General features: G+C 36.6%; 1 protein-coding gene across 7 annotated transcripts in view; it reads right to left on the minus strand.

The window, feature by feature from the left end:
• Nucleotides 1-19,853, minus strand: part of FIP1L1 (factor interacting with PAPOLA and CPSF1) — a 45,936-nt gene that overhangs the window by 4,773 nt on the left and 21,310 nt on the right. For 4 of the 7 annotated variants that reach the window (XM_064511154.1, XM_064511151.1, XM_064511152.1 and 1 more), the window contains 6 exons: nt 17,618-17,711; nt 16,457-16,610; nt 11,437-11,463; nt 10,932-10,986; nt 9,190-9,245; nt 2,378-2,603 (listed from right to left, as the gene is read on the minus strand). In XM_064511154.1, coding sequence (XP_064367224.1) covers nt 2,378-2,603; nt 9,190-9,245; nt 10,932-10,986; nt 11,437-11,463; nt 16,457-16,610; nt 17,618-17,711 — 612 coding nt within the window. The remainder of the gene's footprint in view (nt 1-2,377; nt 2,604-9,189; nt 9,246-10,931; nt 10,987-11,436; nt 11,464-16,456; nt 16,611-17,617; nt 17,712-19,853) is intronic. The other 3 variants (XM_064511155.1, XM_064511153.1, XM_064511150.1) reach the window with 2 other exon arrangements.

Consider the following 19,853-nt stretch of genomic DNA (forward strand, 5'->3'; position numbering starts at 1 on the left):
CTTGTCCTTTCTCCGTGAGCCTTGGAAAAGAGCCTGGCTCTATCTTCCCTATAACCACCCATCAGGTAGTTAGGAAAAGCAGTTAGATGCTTCCTTAGCCTTCTCTTCTCCAGGCTAAACAAATCCACTTCCCTCAGTGCTGCTAACCACCTTGGCAGCCCTCCACTGAACTTCCTCCAGTTTTTCAATGTCTTTTCATACTCAGGATCCCAAAACTGGGCATAGCACTTTGGATGTGGTCTCAAGCACCGAGTACGAGGGGAACAATGTCATCCCTCAGCTTGCTGGCTACACTCTAATGCAGTTCAGTATGTTATGACCTTCATTGCACAGAGTGTGCTGAATCCTATTCAATGTGCTGTCCTTCTGGACCCCAAGTCCTTTCCTGCAAAGCTGCTTTCTAGCCAGACAGACCCTAGCCTGTCCTGCTGTATGATTATTGTGTTCTGTGACTTCAGAAGTTCTTTGGAAAATTATTGGGAAAGAGCCACAATATGGTACAATACCACTACAAATATTTAAACTCAAATTGTGATTGATAGCTAATTGACTTGAAACTATAAAAACAGAAAGGAGGACATGGTCTTTGCAGAAGGGATCACAGTCCAGAAAGAATGGCATCTTTTCAAGGAGGGTAGAGAATGAGATACAATGTGAAAATGCACAACTTCTTCTGAGGATAGTTGAGTAAAGGTAGACTAGAATACAAAGAAAGCTCAAGGTTCATTTTTAAACCACGTTTTAGTTATACTAATAAAGTAAAATTAATTTCTGTTTTCTTACAGTTTTAAGAAATATAATAGCACAAATATAAGCTCCTTATTTGGAAAAGAATTGCTAAAAGCATATATAGCATTAATTTCTGCACAGTAAAAAGCTAAAGATGATGTGATGTGTCACAACAGTTTTGCTTAAATTTAAACAAAGGTGATTTAAGTAAAAGTAATGCATCTGTGCAATCTTTAAAACAGTTCACATTCTATTCCTCATAGCTGTTTCCCCTCCCCACGTGCATGAGATATTGAAAATAAACTTTCTTAAAAAAAAAAAGGAAGAAAAAAAAGGCATTATTGCATCTTCATGTTCTCTCTTTCTTAAACCTCTCCCACCTTCTCTGTTACTCCCAAACCAACTCATACTAGTTAAGGGCCTCCCATTTCTTACATAGCCATGTGGCAACAGCTTTGCTACAGATGGTAGATAATTTAGTCACATAAAAAAAGTTGAGGCCTACTCTTCCCCCTCTTTTACAGATAACTCTGGCAGCAGCACAGAGATTTCTCTAGGCCTGGAAGCTATTAAGGCTCATTTCAAGCACCCTTGAATGACCAGGCTTCTTTCTGGCCTTCAATCAAGCTGTCTGAGAAACAGATGTTTAGATTGGTCTTGAGTTCTCAGAAACTGACCCTGTAACACAGAACATGCATGCAGGAGAGGACATCACCACAATAACCACAGCATCCGCATAGATGGAAAATCAGCTTTCCTGCACCCCGTTTGTGTCTCTAGCTAATGATTAGCAAGCAAACAATTCCAGCTAAGTAATGCTGGCTCGTTCTCCACAGTGTAAAACAGTTAGTAAATGCAATCAGCTTAACAGCTAACGTATATATTCTGCAAACTTGAAACTGAACGAAAAACAGTAAGCAAAGCAGTTAAGTTCTGCTCCAAAATACTTTGCTCGAATACTGAGGAAAGTAAATTTAGAAAGATCTGGCAAGCCTATAGACCTCTGCTCTATGGAGTCACAGCGAGTTCAACATTAAATGCTCTGTACTTGTGCACACAAACCAAAGAGTAGTTGTGTCTCTGTCTCCCCCCCCTCTCTTTTTTTCAAAGCAATTAGAGAGTTGAAAACCCAACAGAGGGTAGTTGTCTGCCTTAAAAGAAAAAAAGCTCTTGACCTTAAAATAATAATTTATAAGAGGCAGGACGAATTATTATCCAGCCAGTGCTAATAACCAAACTAACAATTTTAGCAGCCAATAATACATTAATTAAGGTCAAATGTTGCACCACACTGCTCTTGGCACTGAAATGGGAACTAAGATTCATTTAATATTTCTATAGATTCTTCTAGAACTACTGAGGTCAAAGAGAGCCAATTACGTCCCTTATACACAAGGCTTAAATCACATATTTCATCTGTGAAGCACTATGACCAGTTTGGACATATACTTTTGTTTTTATACTTCTGTTTTACATTTACAAATTTAATTACAGTTTCCAACAAAAAAGGGGGAAGAGGAGAAAGCCACACCCTCCTGTCTCCTTGGAATATACAGCTGCACACTAAACTTCAATGTTGAAGTGCCCGATCTAATGTGGACACAGTTCTGGAGCAAAGTATTACAGCATGTTAAGACATTTCACTAACCTGTTAAACACACTTGGAGTTGGACTGTGATCTCGGTCCCTTTCCCTGTCTCTGGTACGTTCTCGATCTCTGTCTCTGTCTCGGTCTCGATCCCGGTCCCGATCTCGGGATCTCTCTCTCTCACGCTCCCTATCCTTCTCTCTTCGTGCATAATAGTCCCACTGTTTGCTGGTGTCCATAAGGCTAGACCACGAAGGAGCAGAACCTGCAAGGTGCGGAAAGGTGACTAAAGAAAGAGACGTTGGTATTAGAAAGAACAAAATCAGATACCATATGAAAACTGTAATACTATTTATGCTTGAAAGCACAGACGTTTGTTAGTCTTCTCCAGTGACATTTTCCAATCTCTCTCTTTCACATAAAAGTTAATTATGAGCAAACTCTGCCTTTTTCCCATGATGCTAATAAAGGCCTCTGCCACTCATTTAAATACTCATTATGAAGATGTACAGAACCAGGATATACACCACAAACAATGTCAAAATTTTTAGGAAAAAAATAAATATTGTGCAAAGTTTTGCTGAAAGAATCTGACTTTATGTGGTGAAATTACTTTCTTTTGGTGGAACAAAAACCCAGGAACAACCAAAAAACAGAATTACCTTTGAAACACAGTGGTTCTGGAAGTACGATTCAGAAAAAAAGGAAAAAGGATACTTCCAACATTATATTTAAGTATTTTTGTGTATGTTTTGTCCCTTAAAATAACTGTATTTGAAGTACAACATATTAGCTACTCCCCATGTTCTTATTTACTAGTTCATATTCCACACTGTGCTTTGCTATACTTTTTTGATTACAGAATGTAATAGTAACTTTAGAAGTCTCTTCTATAAATTCATTTTGGGGAAAAGAAATAACACTTCCACGTACACAAGACAGCATTTCTAATGAATGCTCAGCACAATCGTTATTACCACCAAAATGTAATACAGCTTCAGTAAATGAAGTATATTTTTTGTCTTCAACTAAAAGACAATACGCTTACGGAAGAAATGGCTAGGAAAAGTCACAACACCACACTGTCTCTCAACCTTTTTAGGTGACAGTGGGAGAGAAGAAGGGACGTGCATTTCCACTGCATTCCGCCAACTCGGATATAATAAATACTAGTCTTAATGGCCCAATTGTTCTGTCCTGCCCTGTCCCCTCCAGAAGCCCCTGGACGCATCCTGTGAACAGGAGGGCGGTAGCATTTAACTGGAAACAGCACTCTCTAGCGGACTTGAGCACAGAGGTCCGGAATCCCCAGCTCTGCCTATCTGCTTCGCTAGCAAAGAATTGCACAGCTGTCAATAACCTGCTGGAGTTCTAGTTCCTAATCTAGGAAATCAGAACAACATTCACCTGACTCCACGGTATTGCAAAGAGAAATTAATAGTATAATTGATACAAGCACCCACTGAACAACGTGAAGTACTGTGCTGTATTGAATATTGCCAAGCCATAAAGCCAGCAGGTTCTCAGGACAGCTGTGCTCAGACTGCCTTGCCTGCAACGACTGGGGTATGCCTGCCCCAGAAGGCTTTGGCAGAAGCTTTAGATGGTGGTTTGCCAAGAGTGTAAAAGGCGAATACAAAAGACTATTTGAGCAGGCAGTGGAGCAGGAAAGAGTACTTCATTGTTAAAAAAAACATTTTCATAGAAAAGCATTATAATTTTTTTAAAAAAGTATTTATACAATGTTTTGCTTCTAACAAAATGCTTGACAATGTTTGACTTCAGGGCTACAGGGAAAATAAGGAGTTAACAGAGAAAATATCCTAACACAATAGTATGTTGTTCATTATACTGCCAAAAAATGAAATTCTTCTAAGGAAAGCAGCCAGAAATAGCAAAAAAACAGCTGGACTTTAAAGACTGCTAATTTCCTTGACTTGCCATTATGTCAACAACATACGTATGGTCTACAAGACTTGAATACACTGGCTGACAGAATATTCTGATCTAAATTTTGAACTTAAGTTTACTTTAAACACATACTACAAAACAAATTATTTTTATTAATAGCAGCATAAACGTCTAAGCTGAGTTTTGGTCACTCCCTCGCATCTGCAGTAATTCTCATCAGACAGAAGTATGTCATTTCCATCTCAATAGCCTCAAATAAACTATTTATTTGTTACTCTGAAAAATACAGCAATTTTTATACCTAGATTTTAACCTGTAATTATTCGCAGCACACAAGGTAGTTTAAGAAAATTTACTTTCTAATATGAATTGGTATTTACTGTGTTTACTCTAAGGAATGAAGTAATTTTTAGTATCTCTTCATGAATTTTAGGATTCTTCTAATAATCTTCACACAAAGAAAGCGATTTCCAACATAATGTAATGCTGATTTTATTTTTTAAATCAGAAGAGAGGAAACTTTCAACAGTCAGTAGTGGTGAAGACATAAGCCCTGTTTTAGAGATTGTTTAGAAATTTGAAGCTGCATGGTGTCACAGTATATTGGCAAAGTATTAACATTTCTTCTTTTTGCTTCCAAAAATACTTTCTCTGGAATTGTTTTTGTAATGCTAAATTTGTTGCATGCTTTCAGGATACAAAGAACATTTAGAGCACAGAATGAAGAAACACTTCAGGGAAAAGCAAGCAAGCACACAATACAAGTTATTTCATGGGCACACCCAAAGCAGTGCCATATATTAACAGCTTCATAAAACTAAAAGATCATACGCTAAGGTATTGTTGACTCACAAATGGACTTAAAAGCAAGTTCAAGAAACTGCATTTGATACACACAAAGACAAAATCGATATTCCTGATGCTACAAATTAGGAACATTGTATTCTATGCAACATTCTCAATGGACTTGCCACTGGAAATACGCTTGATAAAGAGCAAAGATACCGAGACATGAGATGAGCAATTTGAATAGGCAGAAGAAAGGTTGCTGAGTCTTGATTAAGACTGGTATTTTTGCCTTGTGTTCTATACGCTCATTTTCCTCTGCAATTTTGACAAAGCCATCAAACATACTGACTGGCAAAGAAGATAAAGGGTTGGCAATTCATTTGTATCATCTAAAGCAAGTAGTGGACAACCCCAGCAATTCTTATTTATAATTATCATCTGCATCCTACTGCACCACCAAGCCCTCAATCAATCAAGACAGGTGTCTGACCCATTGAGAGCACTGGTATAATGCAATGAATTCATATGGGCCAGGGATCACATTGCGAGTTAAGGACTGCAGAGTAGAAGATGCTGGCCAGGAAAATGTCTTGCACTAAGCATATACTTGCAACAGCAATACACTGCCTCTGTACCTTTACAGATCCAAAAACACATATATCAGGCACAGTTTAGAAATGAACAATTTGCTTTGTATAGCAAATATCAAAGCTGCTGTTGCCACAGTAGGGATGCCAGATATATGGCAAAGATGGGAGCGTGCTGCAGAGGATTAAAAAGCCTGTAACAAGATATATTTCTTGTCTCTTCACAATGGCAAAAATAGCAGCTGAAATGAAGAGAAGAGAAAAAGGCCAAAGATTGAAAGCTTGTCTGAACACTGTATTTTATAAAATAAAGTATAGTAATTCCAGAGTATTATACTAGAATAATTTTGTATATCCTTATACCCAGAAGAAGTGCCCCCCCATTAGTTTAATTCAGTATTATCTCAATACTGCTACTTCAATAAGCATCCAAGCATAAGAGCTAAGGCACTGTTTTCTGTAAAAGCTCCTAATTTTCCAGAGTACTACAGATACTTGGTGATATCAGCTGCACAATTCTGCAACAAGACTTCCCCCTCACTTCCATTAGAATTTTTGTTGAGGAAGAGGCCTAAAAACAACTAAAGATTATTTTTAGGAAGAGGAATTACAGATTAAGATGTGACAGAGAAGACGGTTAGTTAGAACTGTTGACTTTAGTTGGGCTGTTTTTCTACCCCCTGTCAAAGGCACTTAATAATGGTAGCAATATCTTTTTACATAATCTCATAAACTCATCAGGAACATACTGTTTCTCATGAGGACCTTCTCATTAAAAGGATACAACATATTTAAGGTACTACTCTTCTCAGCAATACTGAATATTTCTCATTTAAAATTAGAGTTTTGAGTTCTAAAACTCTAACTACTTAATAAAACAAATGGTACAGTCAAGCCACTTTTCATTTTGATTAACCTCTCACATAAAATGCAGGAAGAATTTCACTATATAGTATTTTAAACTCGAGACACAGTATGATGCTTTATATACCTGTGAGGGGTTGGATAATATGTCAATATAATTAAAGGGTCCTCATTTCAAGTTGAAGATGTTTACTGTACACATTTGATAACTTTAATTGTTTCTTCTGTCAATTTGTATGACCTTACTAGAAGAGCTATGAAGGAAGGAGAGACACGAGAAGGAATGAAACACTCGTCTCCTAAGCAATGTAAGTAAAAGCTCATGATTGAAATATCCAGATGTTCTAGCAAGACTAAAGACTCCCAGGCAACATTTTGAAGTTGCTGATTCAAGTAAACCAAGGCCTCCTGTTCTCTCAGACAGGGTCCTAAGGCTCAGAACACTACTAATGCCATGTAGATTTTAAGACAAAATGACACTAGTAAAATCAGGAAACACGCAAAATCAGTCCAGGCTACACTACTGTAATAAACCTATGGGAAACTGTGGTTAAAGAAGACTGATATAGCACCAGAATTTGTAATGCCAACCCTCTAGTCTCTGCACACTAGACTGCATGAGTTAAAACCCATTTTATCTATTTTATCCCTATCTTTCTGCCACAACTGAGATTAGCTCAAAAGCTCTTTCTTTAATAGTCACTACACACAAACAGTAAGAAATTAGGGATGGCATGCTTCTGTAACCAACCAAACAAAAAACACTTAGCACAATGATACAGATCACATCTGTGGGTCTTCAAAAAACCCAGAAATCAAACTCAGCTCTGTTTTGTCCAACATTGTACAGGAAAAAAATGTGTATAGCAAGCAAGACAAACGTTTTTATTGGGTGAAGAAAACAACCACCACCACCACTCCCCAAACATAACCTTGCTTTGCCTCTAGAAAACGCTCTGGTGGGGCAGGGGGAAGGGGAAGAAAAGGAAATCCCCTAATTGACTGAAGAGTTTTTAGAAACTAACAGTTCTAACCTCTGAGGGAAAAGAAGACCCAAGTGAATCACAACAACCTGAGAAAGAACCTCATGCTACTTTTTAATTATCTCTTCTGGCTGACTTAACACCCACTGTTCACCTCTCTCAACCAGGGAACATGTCTACCCTGCCTCACTGGAGGAGTTCTCCATACAACATACTTCAGAGGAAAGGAGAGGAAATATCCAGAAGATTCCTTAATACTTAAAAGAAATTAAGACTTGTATGCAAATATTCTGATTAAATCACAACTGACCTCTCATGAAAAATTCTGACTAATAACTATCTTAAAAGTTTAAAAAAAAAAAAAAAAAAAAAATCTGGTTGCCCTCTCAGATGTTCCTCCAAATTTTTTATTAGCCTTTTTCTCTTTTTAAATGCCTGCTTTTAGCCTGCTTTGTCTCAACAACCACACGCAGGCAAACATCCATTTTTAGCCTTGGCCCAAAAAATACAAATCCAATGTTGGCATGATCATGATAGCAACCATATTTTGTATATGGGTATCACGCCAACATAAGCACACCACCACATCTGAAGGTCAGCAAAAGAGGTGGAAATATTCTTCTGTGCCTGCTACAACTTGAAAGGATAGCAAATTCTAATAAAAGAGATTCCAAAGTGAAAAACATCTTTAATTGGAGGCTACATATTAGATGCAATGCACATACTAATGTCCGTAGTAAGACTGCTTTCTCACATGACACTGTATGGTTTTAGCGGATAAACCTTCAACAAAGTATTTGTTTGGGTATGTTAGCTGCCTGCCCCAGGTTTACTTTTTCCTAAAGACTCGATTAAACATGGCTCGTTTATTTCTGAAAAGGCAGAGTAAAGTAGTTGTTTGTCCCCACTGAGAATTCTCTAAAACACGTAAGAAGACTCCACACATGAAAGCAAACCCCTAAGCGATGAAGATCATTTTGATGCCAATAAGTACCATTTGTTACTGCATAAACTGCCCCAAATTCAAGAAATAAGTTATTGAAAAATCTTATCTTGTATATTTTCTCTAGAAACTTATGAACATTTGGAGAGACATTATGTGAACGTTTGATCTGTGCTGAACATCATGCCTCTCAGAAGTGGACAGAACTTCTACATTTGCTCCTTCCAGCAGTCAGGGTCCAAATGAACAAAGGGCAAGGAGACAGAAAAATCAACTGCGAGAAAAGGCGCTGGGCATGGGGCTGAATGAGACCTAAGCAGAGCTACTGACTGGCAAAATGGGTGTTTCATGTTCCCCTTCGGGCTAGGTCAGAAAGCACCTGACATTTTAGTACTGTCACCTCTCTTTTGGCTCAAGCAGCAGAGCTGCATGCTAGATAACTGGCTGCTAAGTTCTGTAGATGTCCATTTGATTCCACACAACGCAATTTCTTTTTCAGTTCACTTTTACTATCAAACTAGATGATGACATTTTTCAGCTGCAGATTTTGCTCATAACGTTAACCAAAAAAGACAGACTTACTTTTGAAATAGGCTAAATAAACAAAACAATAGTATTTACCAACAGCTGTTAAATTTGTAACAGTAGGTATCTGGTCACAGTGGCAGGCAATGAGCTTTCATAATAAAATTGCTGGAAAAACCTGTTTAGACTCTCAGCTAAAATCCTTATAACCATTTCAATCAATTTGATAGAGCGCTAATACAAATTTTCAAAGCAAGTAAACTCACTCACCACTGCCATATGAAAATGCACGAACAGAGCGACTGTCATAGCCAGAGGAATGTCCACTGTTGAAAAGGAAATACAGGTAAAATTCAGTTTTACCATTAAGGCTACTTCCATAAACATACCTTTTATTTTATTCCTCAGAATTCTTATCACTACACAGACTAAAAAAAAGTATCTAAGCAGATTTAAGTCCTCCATTTTGAGCATCGTTAATTAAGAAAGCAGTCTCCCAACACAAATACGTTGACTTCATACTTTGATACAGAAGCTGACAATAACATTCTCTCAACATTTCTTAAAGCTTAGAACAAAGAACATCCAAAGAACATCCGTGTCTTGGAAACCAATACTAAATGTGAACTACTCCACTGTACTTTTCACGGATTTTCTATTTCAAATGTTACTTATATCACGAGACGTTTCTGCACCCATATTGAACTTAATCTCCAATTGCTTGGAAATGCACATATTTGTGAATGAAGCCATTCTCATTCTTTCTGTTAAAAAGAAGGTATGTGAGCATATCTAAGAACAGGTGGACTTCAAATGTGTAGTTCTATAAATAAACTATTAAATTAACTACACATTTTCTAGGCAGATTTCTTTCAATGGTAGCCAACTCAAGTAGGTAAAAAACAGAAAGGTTAAAATGGATGATATGAGCATAGGACATAATTCAAACGTAAAATTCTTTGATGAGTTTTATCACTTCCTACATAACTCGCATGCATTATCTTTGCCATATTTAACCTCAGTGTTATTTTTGCTCTTGAAGGCAGCATTACATTAAAAAAGTTTTGCATTAGTTAGAGTTTAAAAACAAAGAAAAAACAGGCTAATGAAAAGCCAATGCAGTATCTCAGCATTTAAAAATATTTACCAGAAATGTAGTTCCAATGTTCCACAATTAACTTGATAAAGATTTTTTCACACCATATTTTGGAAAAGCAAATACAGTGACTACTGCTTAACTGCCAGAAACAATGGTCACTCATAGCAACTGTCATTATATAATAATAAAATAACTTTCATCCACACCAAATGCATCCACCTCATTGTTTTCTGTATTAAATCAGACAAGGATTTTCTCAGAGATTTACCATCATCAACCTGTAGCATGTACGTTAATAGAATTTGTAGTTTCAAAGGAACAGATATGTACACCTTCTTCCAGTGAAGTCAAAAGGACTGGCAAGGGGCTTCCATCTTCTTGAGGCAGTCGCCCTAGTTTTGGCCTAATGCAAAATATAAATACTTTGTGGGGGCTGCTGGCTACTTGGTATTGAAAAAAGAAGAAATACGAATTTGGATTCTGTGGAACTCTGACATTTCCTATAGCTTATGAAGGCTTGAATCTGTGGCCAACATGTTTATTTCCATTTGTATAAAAGGATGTTTTAGTTGACAACCGTAAGATTCACTTAAATAAGTCTTCAGACAACTAAGGAATACTTTAACAATCTTTATCTTAACTTTGTTCTCAACTCTCGGCATTTATAAAGTGTCATCACTCAACAAAACTAGTAAGTGGTAAAGTAACCTATTCGAAAGAATACTAAGTGTAAAATACATGCGAGACTAGCAGCACTTGTGGAAAATGACTGTAAAAATCTGAAGCCATCTCCTCAGCTCCAAATAAAATCCATAGAACATTGGGTAATGTAAGAATGCTTACTAATACCTATTTTATTTCCATTACAGAATACCGATATACTGCTTTGTAAGATTTCAAAACAAATAATCACCTTTCTATTGTGGGTATGAGGGAAGGTGGAGGACCGCCAGGTGGGGGTGGAAAGCCTGTAATAATTAATCGGAGAGGAAAGAGAGAAAAAAAAAATGTAAAAACTGGGCTAGGCATACAATGGCAAACATATTCCATGTATTTTCAGTGCTTCAAATCAAATACCTTATCGTTCTTAAAACATGCAAGAATTTAGAAGCGTAGGAAAAAGCTTGAGTAGCTACTGATACTTTACAGCAGAAAGCACATTGTTCTACATAACTATTAAAAGAATGGAAGGAAAAAAAGGAAGCATGCACATGCCAGAGACCTGGTAGGGTAAGTCCAGTAATCAAGAGCATTAATTTTTTTCCACCTTGCATCAAAATAACTGTGCCTATGTCTACACATATCACTCTGTATTTATGAACTTTTATATGTATATAACTAAAAGGAAGTTGATAACTTGCATATCAATTAAATTTATTTTTTTAACCAAATTAAAAAAAAAATCTAGTTAAGTTTACCTGGTGGTGGCACTGTTATTGGTATACCTAAAAAGACAATAAATAATGCATCAGTTATAGTAAAAAATTTTTGCTCACTATCTATAGTTCTAAAATCATATTAAGATATCACAACATATACAATCAAGAAAAATAACTTATTTTTTGTGTCCTCAGATTAAGAACTCACAGTATTCCCAACTGTTAAGATTCTATGCGAGCCCTGTGACATCTGGCTTTTTATTTCAAGTTCTAGCCCTTCAGAATCTTATTTCATTAGAAACAAAAATGACAAAGAACGATTCCAGGTCTCAAGATTAGAAGTAAATCCACAACCCTAAAATGTTAGGCATCGAAAAGGAAAATAACATACCACAGAATATATCTGGTTTATCTTAAATTCCATTACTAGATGAAAGGAAATATAATTGGCTTCTGACCTTTTAATGCTTAGTATAGGAAATACTAAGTCCACATGGACAAAATATTCTGGCAACAAGAAGCATTACAGACTTTTCCCTAAATGCTACACCATACTGCAATTACTCATTCAATTGCTATTCGGAGGTTTTTAAAAAAAAAAAAAAAAAAAAAAAAAAAAAAACAAAAACAGCTCAGGACTCTGTTCTCTTGCAAAAACCTGAGAAGGGAGCATCCTTTACTACGAACACATTCAAAAATCATTCTAACTCTGCTGGCTTTCTTCCTGGCTCATTTTTCAAGCAGAAAAAGAAACTTTACTTTCAGGGCAGTAGTTTTAATCACTTACGGTAAACCTCCCTCAAACTCCACAAAACACCCCTCAGCTACCATTACTGTATCAGATTCAAGTATTTTATGTAAGTGGGTTCTGAGCTGAAAAGCACTGAAGGCAACAGAAACCCCCCCAAGGGCCTCTGGACCAGGTTTAAGATCAAGATACACAAAGACAGCCTGCTTAGCTTCCCATACATTTTCGTGGTGTTTAGACACATGAACAGCAGAACACAAATACCTTGTTAGAGCTTGACCATTGCACTTATTAACCATGCAGGTTACTCCTCTCAAAACTAAACTTATGAAAGCTTTCCCCTGCTTCAATAGAAGCAAAAAAAAAAGATTTTGCAGGATAGAAAAATCAAGAAGTATTAAGCCCAAATAATCAAACTCAAATACCTAAATTTCAGCCTTTTAATGCTGAAAGAGTGCAATTCCAATTTCTTTTACTGAGCTAAGGAGACCTACAGAAAGTTATCTCATCTGAAAGCCAAGATACTTTTCCTTGGCGTAATAATGTGGATTTAAGTGTTGAAATGTTAGGCATGCAACTTAAAATCTATAGCTTGAGAATCTATGAAAATCATATCCAGTAGTCTATACAGGTAAGTAAAAAGATTTTGCTTAATGGAACTTCAGTGTCTAAAAACGAGGTATCACTTTCTGCTGAAAAGACAACCTTATATCAGTACAGGAGAGGATTTACAGAAAATCCCCTGATCATTAAAAATAATAATAATAATAATAATAAAATCTGCCTTACAAATTCTACTTACAAATGAATAATAGTTTATTTAAATTTTTCACAAGACTCCAACCCTTATCTTCTAGAACATTATGAATTTACATTTTAAAAATATAAAAGGCCTGAAGAAATTATGGGTAGTTTGACATATGTCCCATTTATGCATATTTCAGTAAGTGAATCTGGCAATTACTGAAGTAGATAACTAACAGGAAATCTTTTATATCAACAAAGTCACAAGCAAGTTGTCTCTTCCTCCTTAATTCAGTCAAAAAACCCCATTCTGCACTAACTTGGATATGACAGCAGCATAAAACAAGCCATTCAAAAGAGCAGGCTGACAGAGTAATAATAATCAAGAGACTCACAAAACAATCTCTCCATCTTTGATCTCAGTCCTCATCATCATGGAAAAAAAACTTAAAGCACCTTCCGAAGAGTACCTGAGAACTAAAAATAACAACCCCACTGGACACCACAAATCACCAACTGAAAAGAAACCATGATTTTACCGCAAATCAAAATCTTCCCTTCCCTCCAATCTTTCCTTGTTCTAAACATTATGAAGGGCTCAGCTCTATCTTCTCTTAGAAATAACTTGCCACTCTTCCTCTACCTCCATATCAACAGGCCCTCTACTCTGCAGATAACTAAAGGGTTATTAACCCAGGGTATGAAAAAGTATTTGAAGTACAAAATCATCAGCCAATTACTTCTGAGTGAGGGAAAAAAACATTGATTCATTTCTTGGACGTATACATTAAACTTGAGTATCAATCCAAGAAGATGATTTAGTACAGATTACGTCTCTATGACACACTGCAGTGTCACAAACATACACCTGGCCTAAACTTAAATATTCTGACTTGTATATCAAAAGCAATCCAAATGGCATTAGTGCAGCGTTTTACTGTGGCTTATTTACACTCTGCATAATGTGCTCAAAATTGCTTTCAGGACACTGTATACCATTCTACTTAACTCAAGACTGGTAAATATTTGCCAAATATCAAGTAGGTTTTATTAAAGGCAAGCAATGCCACATGTGCTATCCTTGTGAGCAGGAGTCAAACATAAGTTGCTGCAGCTTAACAACATACTGAAAGTTAGCTGAACTGTGTAATAGCCCATGGCAATGTAATATAACTCAGCTTGGTATAAAAACTTCTTTCATCACAGGCTAAGCTAAGTCAAATTATCTCTCATTTATCACAAGCTGAAAAGTACACACTTAGACTGCTCAGGCTCAGCAGATGTATGATGTACAATCACTTGCTAAGTCCTAGTAACTTGATAAAATATCTATGTAGTTAAACTTCCCAAAATTATACAACAGAAGTTTAATACTTCAGAGTACTTTTTAAATATCACAAATACGTCACATTTAAACTACGTTCTTATACCAAAATACATGAAATGACTTTTAAAGTCTATGAAACAGAAGCACCCATATTATTCTTCAGACTTGTTACATAGTAAAAAACAAGCAAACAAAAAGCAATACATTTTTACTATAGCCAATTATAGTGATTTCCCAGTAGCATTTCAGCGTTTTCTGCATTTGGCCCTTCGAATAATTCCAGAACTCATTCCTCAAAAAAAGATGTGAATCACAAGAGTGAATGAATTCAGAACAAGACACCTAACTTCAAAGCAGGATCCTTTTTCAAAGGGGCTTTTGGAGGATGTTTTATATTTGGAATACTTAAATTTTCTGGCAAGTAGTCCCAGTTTAATATTGGGTAACTGAGCTTTTTCCTCCCCCTCCAATGAACCTAGGAGGGATGGCTGATTCTATTTTAGGAACAGCTTTGAAGATAAAGAGCTGGCAACAGCACAATTAAAACACAGGCCTGAAGAAACCAAATCCACAGCTCTTAATCGTTATTTTCAAATCTACTTGAAGCACAGAAGGATGTTGAAGGAGACTTTCTGGACAAGTGTATGTCGTAAACCTGTCTGCAAATCGCAAGACTAAAGCCAAACCTGCTCACTAGATCTGTAACACGTGCATTTTTTTTCCACCTTTAAGCTTAACAGGTGAGGGGTTTCATATGAATATTGCAGTACACCTAAATGACATCGCTTCACTAAGTGTGTATGTGTGGGGGGAAATCCTGTCAAGCTTTTAATAATATACAACACAGATCTCTGTAACACAGCTATAATCAAGATCATAACTACTTTCTAACAACTTGCAATGTATTGCATACGTTATTTTATCAGAAACATTTTAATATAGTTTAAAACCGTAGTTAACACTAGTGTTAAGTCTCCGTCCTTCCTGTCCCCAAAGCAGTAAAGAAACTTCACAAAAGTGCCAGAGCAGTAGCATATTCTCTCTATAGATAACCCATTTTTACATTTATGCATATAAACTTGGAAGAAAGCATGGAATAATCTAATTTTTAAATCTCTTCCCCTTCTCTTTGCTAGGCTGCACCATTTTGTGTGTGATGGTCACTGATATAAGCCAGAACTTGCCAGCCAGCAGGAGCAGATAGTTTTAAAATCAACAGCAATTGAAGAAAGCAACTTCTTCCATGAGAAGATTTAAACACTGTAAAGGCCCACCCAAAGCCATTACACAGAAAGAATAACGTTGCTGCCTTGTTTGTACGTAAGAGTATTAACAGACACTTTTAAAAGATTCCCTATGCAAATGGAAAAGATTTCAGAACAAGGCAAGAAGAATGCAATGAGCAAGAGGAGAAAATAAGGAAAGGATCTCCACCTCCTATCAGTCTCTTATATAACTAAATCTTTTATTTTCCTACTCTGATACTCCTGGAAGTTCCTGCATCTGTTTCCATTTCTCACTGACCATTCTCTTTCATTCCTTCACTGCTCCTTTTTAACCTAATTCTTTAAGATGGTACCACTCAGGTAACTGCACTATTTGTGCAAACGCCCAGGACACTGCCCCTCTTTAATAAATATGGGTAAATTTCAAACCAGATTGAACAATGAGAGCAAGTCTCAAAGAGCTTTGCTTCCTCTAAGCTACACAGGTACAGGAAGCTGGATAGAAACAGCAGGTGCTAGTAAGATCTGACTGAAAGGCTGCAGCACAAATGTAATTCTTATCAGACATTTGAGAATTCGCATACGCTGTGAGGGGAGGGTGGAATTAAAGCTTCAGTTGGTGCTTGGACCTTACACACCAAAGAATCTAAATTCAGCACAAATTCATAGGATACCAACTTTCTTGGTGCAAACTTTGGAATAATTTGTTAACATGTACCTCTCAATAGCATTAACAATAGTTGAATCACGAAAAGCAGCTTCTCACTTCAGACATTTTCAAGGACGCAAGACCCGACATTTAGTTTTTAGATACTACTTCTGACTACTCTCACTGAGAAAGTAAAGACAGAAGTTTCTGTTTCTGCCTTCCAGATATACTTATGAAAAGACTAAAACATAGAATTCTGAAATTCTACCCATGCAGTCAACGTGCAAGGAATGTATTTCTTGAATTCACAATCATCAAGCACCACTCTCTCATTTCCCATATTCTACGTAATGTAGGACATTTACCTGGTGGGGGAATCAGAGGTGGAGCAGTACTGACAGTTGGAGGGGGTGGGAGGAAAGGAGGTGGTGGAAGGTGGGTAGGTGGAGCTCCTGGAGGGAAAAATGGAGGTGGCTTGGTAAAATTGTCTACTTCAGGATTAGATCGTTCTGAAAGAACCTGTAAAATATCAAACTATAGTTACAATTGCTATGTAAAAAGCGTAGAACATAGGTTTCCTCTCTTTCCAGTTACTATATCAGGAAAGCATTACTTATGCACCTAAAGAGCCATATTCAGACAGTATAAATTACACCTACATCCTATGTTCAGTGTCCTGTACTCCCCAGGTACCTTTAATGGCCCAGGAAGAGCCAGTAGGGAACAATAAACACAAGATTTTATACGGAATATAGGCCATCTGAATATGGACTAAAAGACCATCTTAGATTTATATGTAAAGGAAAGTAAAAAATCACTATGAAAAGCATGAAAATCCAAAGAGTTTGAATTACTTGATTAAGCACTGTGCGAAGCTCAGTTGAAAAAAAACACTGCAGTGTTTTAAGTACAACCACTACAATCTATTACTATCTTCACAGTTTAGCCTTAACCTAAGTTGGCATGGAAATGCAGTTAGAACTCAAAACAACTGTGATTCTTTTCCACAGATTTGTCAGGGAAGACAAATCATATTCAACCTTAATGTGTTTATTTTCTTCTGAAAATAACCCAAGACCATAAACACGAAGGCCATAAAGACTAATCTTGCAATTTATGGAAAAGTAATGCAACTTCATAAAAAATGGACTATCAGCTATTTATTCCTTCAAGAATGGCAAGCAAAGACACTTTCATTTTCAGCATTACTGTCCAGCTGAGGTGAGGAATGAAAGGATACTCAGTTTAAATATCTGTCTTTGTCTAGTAGAGGCAATACTGTCTCTTAGGTTGTAAGCCTGTAATATTGATCATTTCCTTTGAGTAAAATGTGCACCAAAACATGTATCTTTTGAAAATATATCAACTATTTCATCTTAATTTATTTAACCGTCAAAACTTTCTTCCTGAAATTAAAAATTCTTCTGTATTTCTCATTCATATACATTACAGTGTTTTAATCAGAAGTTAAGGTGAAAGGAAAAAAGCCTATTAGTCAAAGACTGTGTAAATCTGCAGTATAAAACCTGTATGTTGCTGTTTTCATTAGCACGCCGCCGTCCTTCCACCCTGCTGATAGTGATGGTCTGTCCAATCACATCTATCGTGCCAGATAATCGCCTGTAACACAGGACAAACCAGACTCAGTAACAAGCAGCATTAAAAAAAAACCCTCTTGTGGCATACAGAGCAATGTAAGTCCATAAGCTCTTTCTCCTGTATAAAGATAAAAGCCACAAAGTTGCTGAAGAACATTAAACACGATAAATTTCCTGAAATACACCAAGCATGTAGAACTAAACAAAGCATCAGGAAAGACTTCTGCAGGATGAAGGGCGACTGTCTCCACATTCTCCTTCCATCCTCTTAAAGAAAATAAATCTACATTTTTGCAATCTATGAAAGCAAAACATAAGGAATAATACAATGAGAGTACCAATAAGCTTTAATAAGAATATATTAAACGGAACTTCTACAAAAATCTAAACAGTGAAATAGTTATACTACCCATTAAATACACTTTTAAAACTGCAGAAACCACACTGGAAGACTCCATGAAAGAATGAGAGAGGACAAGGTTAAGTGAGGAGGCAGAAATACACGTCAGCCAATGCTAATGTGCATACTATAGATATTGCAGCACATATTGAACAAATCACCCATCATCCTTCCCAACTTGCAGTATACAGTCTTAATACCAACCAAAGTATTTGAAACTACTAAAAATTGATTCTCTCCTTAGATTAATACCTTGCCTCCAACTCAGAGGATTCTTAGACCAGCCATTCATACTTCTGGTCCTCAGATCTCCAAAATGCGAAATGCCTCTCAAACAGCTTCAAAACATCTGTACAGCTAAACAAAACTAACAACAGAACAGCACAAGACTCACCTCAGATTCCCTTACAACCCAATCAGGCAATATAAGAATGTAATGTGAATTAAAAACAGCTACAACAGATCAGACCAAAGGTCTACCTAGTACAGTAATCTTTCTTAAGAATAGCTAGTAACTGGATTTTCAGGGAAAGACGACAAAAAAAAGTGACGTATATACAAACAGTCTTTCCCTCCCAATTTCTGCCCATCAAAAATTTTTGGGACTTCCAGGATATAATAACCCTGATTAACATGTCTGATCCCTTTTGAACACACTTGTACATAATTTTACCTTCTACAATGAATTTCAACAATGTGTTCTGTGTAAAAGTACTTCTCTTCATCTGTTTCAGCTTCTTTTTTGCCTGCCAACTTCATTTGGTGTCCTACAGTCCTCATGTTAAGAAAAATAATGAAGAAATGTTCCTTTTTCTCTGGCACCGAAATATTCTTGGGTTACTACTGACCTGTGTTGTATCTCTTCTCAGTCATCTCTCTCCCTGGCTGAACTAGTCTACATCTCTCCTCATACAAAAATGTGTAATATACATTATTTGTGTTACCTTTTTGTGGACCCTTTCTACTTATACTATATTGTTGCTAATGTGACATGAACTGAACCACAGAGAATATACAGCTCACAACACTCTGTGGCTCTATGTGCTGTCGTAATGACTTTTTCAGTTTTGTTCTCCACTGCTAATGATTGCTAACACTCTATTTGCTTGTTTTAGGTAAGAGCAGAAATTGATATTCTGAGAAGCAGCAACAATTCCAAGATCTCCTTCTCAACTGGTAACAGGCAAATTTATTATTTTCTCTAAAAAAAGCTAAATTGATATTGAGTCACCTGCATCAATAAGACAAAAGAACAAGGGGCGATTCTGCTGGGAAAAGGGCTCCAGGGGGATTTCTTAAAAAACAAACCTGTTTTCCACTGTGAAAAAATATTTTATACCTATGTAAATATAAATACATAAATAAATGCATGTTAAAAATCTGTGCCATGCTGTAACACTATGAATTCTTTAAAAATTTTCTCTTTCTTTGTTTTTTCCTAATTGTATACACGTGGGGCTTCCCTTTCTTTCCTCAGGTTGAAGAAACAAGCTGTAATTTTTTACTGAGGTCTCCATAGCAAAGAACTAATCAGAGCAAAGTTTCATAATCAGCTTTGGTAATCTGGTTACTGTCCTAATCAGTAGTTAGGATAACTTTTCTCTGCCTTCACTCCACAAAGGTCTGGTGTGAAGACAGATTGTTAAGCTCCTATCAAATTGACTTCAGTATCATTGTTCCACCATTATGGCGTAAGCAAATGTAAGAGAAATATCAATAGTAAGGTAACAGAATTTCTCTTTCTATTCACTTGTTCCTGTTAGG

The sequence above is a fragment of the Dromaius novaehollandiae genome, chromosome 4 (genome assembly GCF_036370855.1).
Source record: "Dromaius novaehollandiae isolate bDroNov1 chromosome 4, bDroNov1.hap1, whole genome shotgun sequence".
NCBI classification, from domain to species: Eukaryota; Metazoa; Chordata; class Aves; order Casuariiformes; family Dromaiidae; genus Dromaius; species Dromaius novaehollandiae.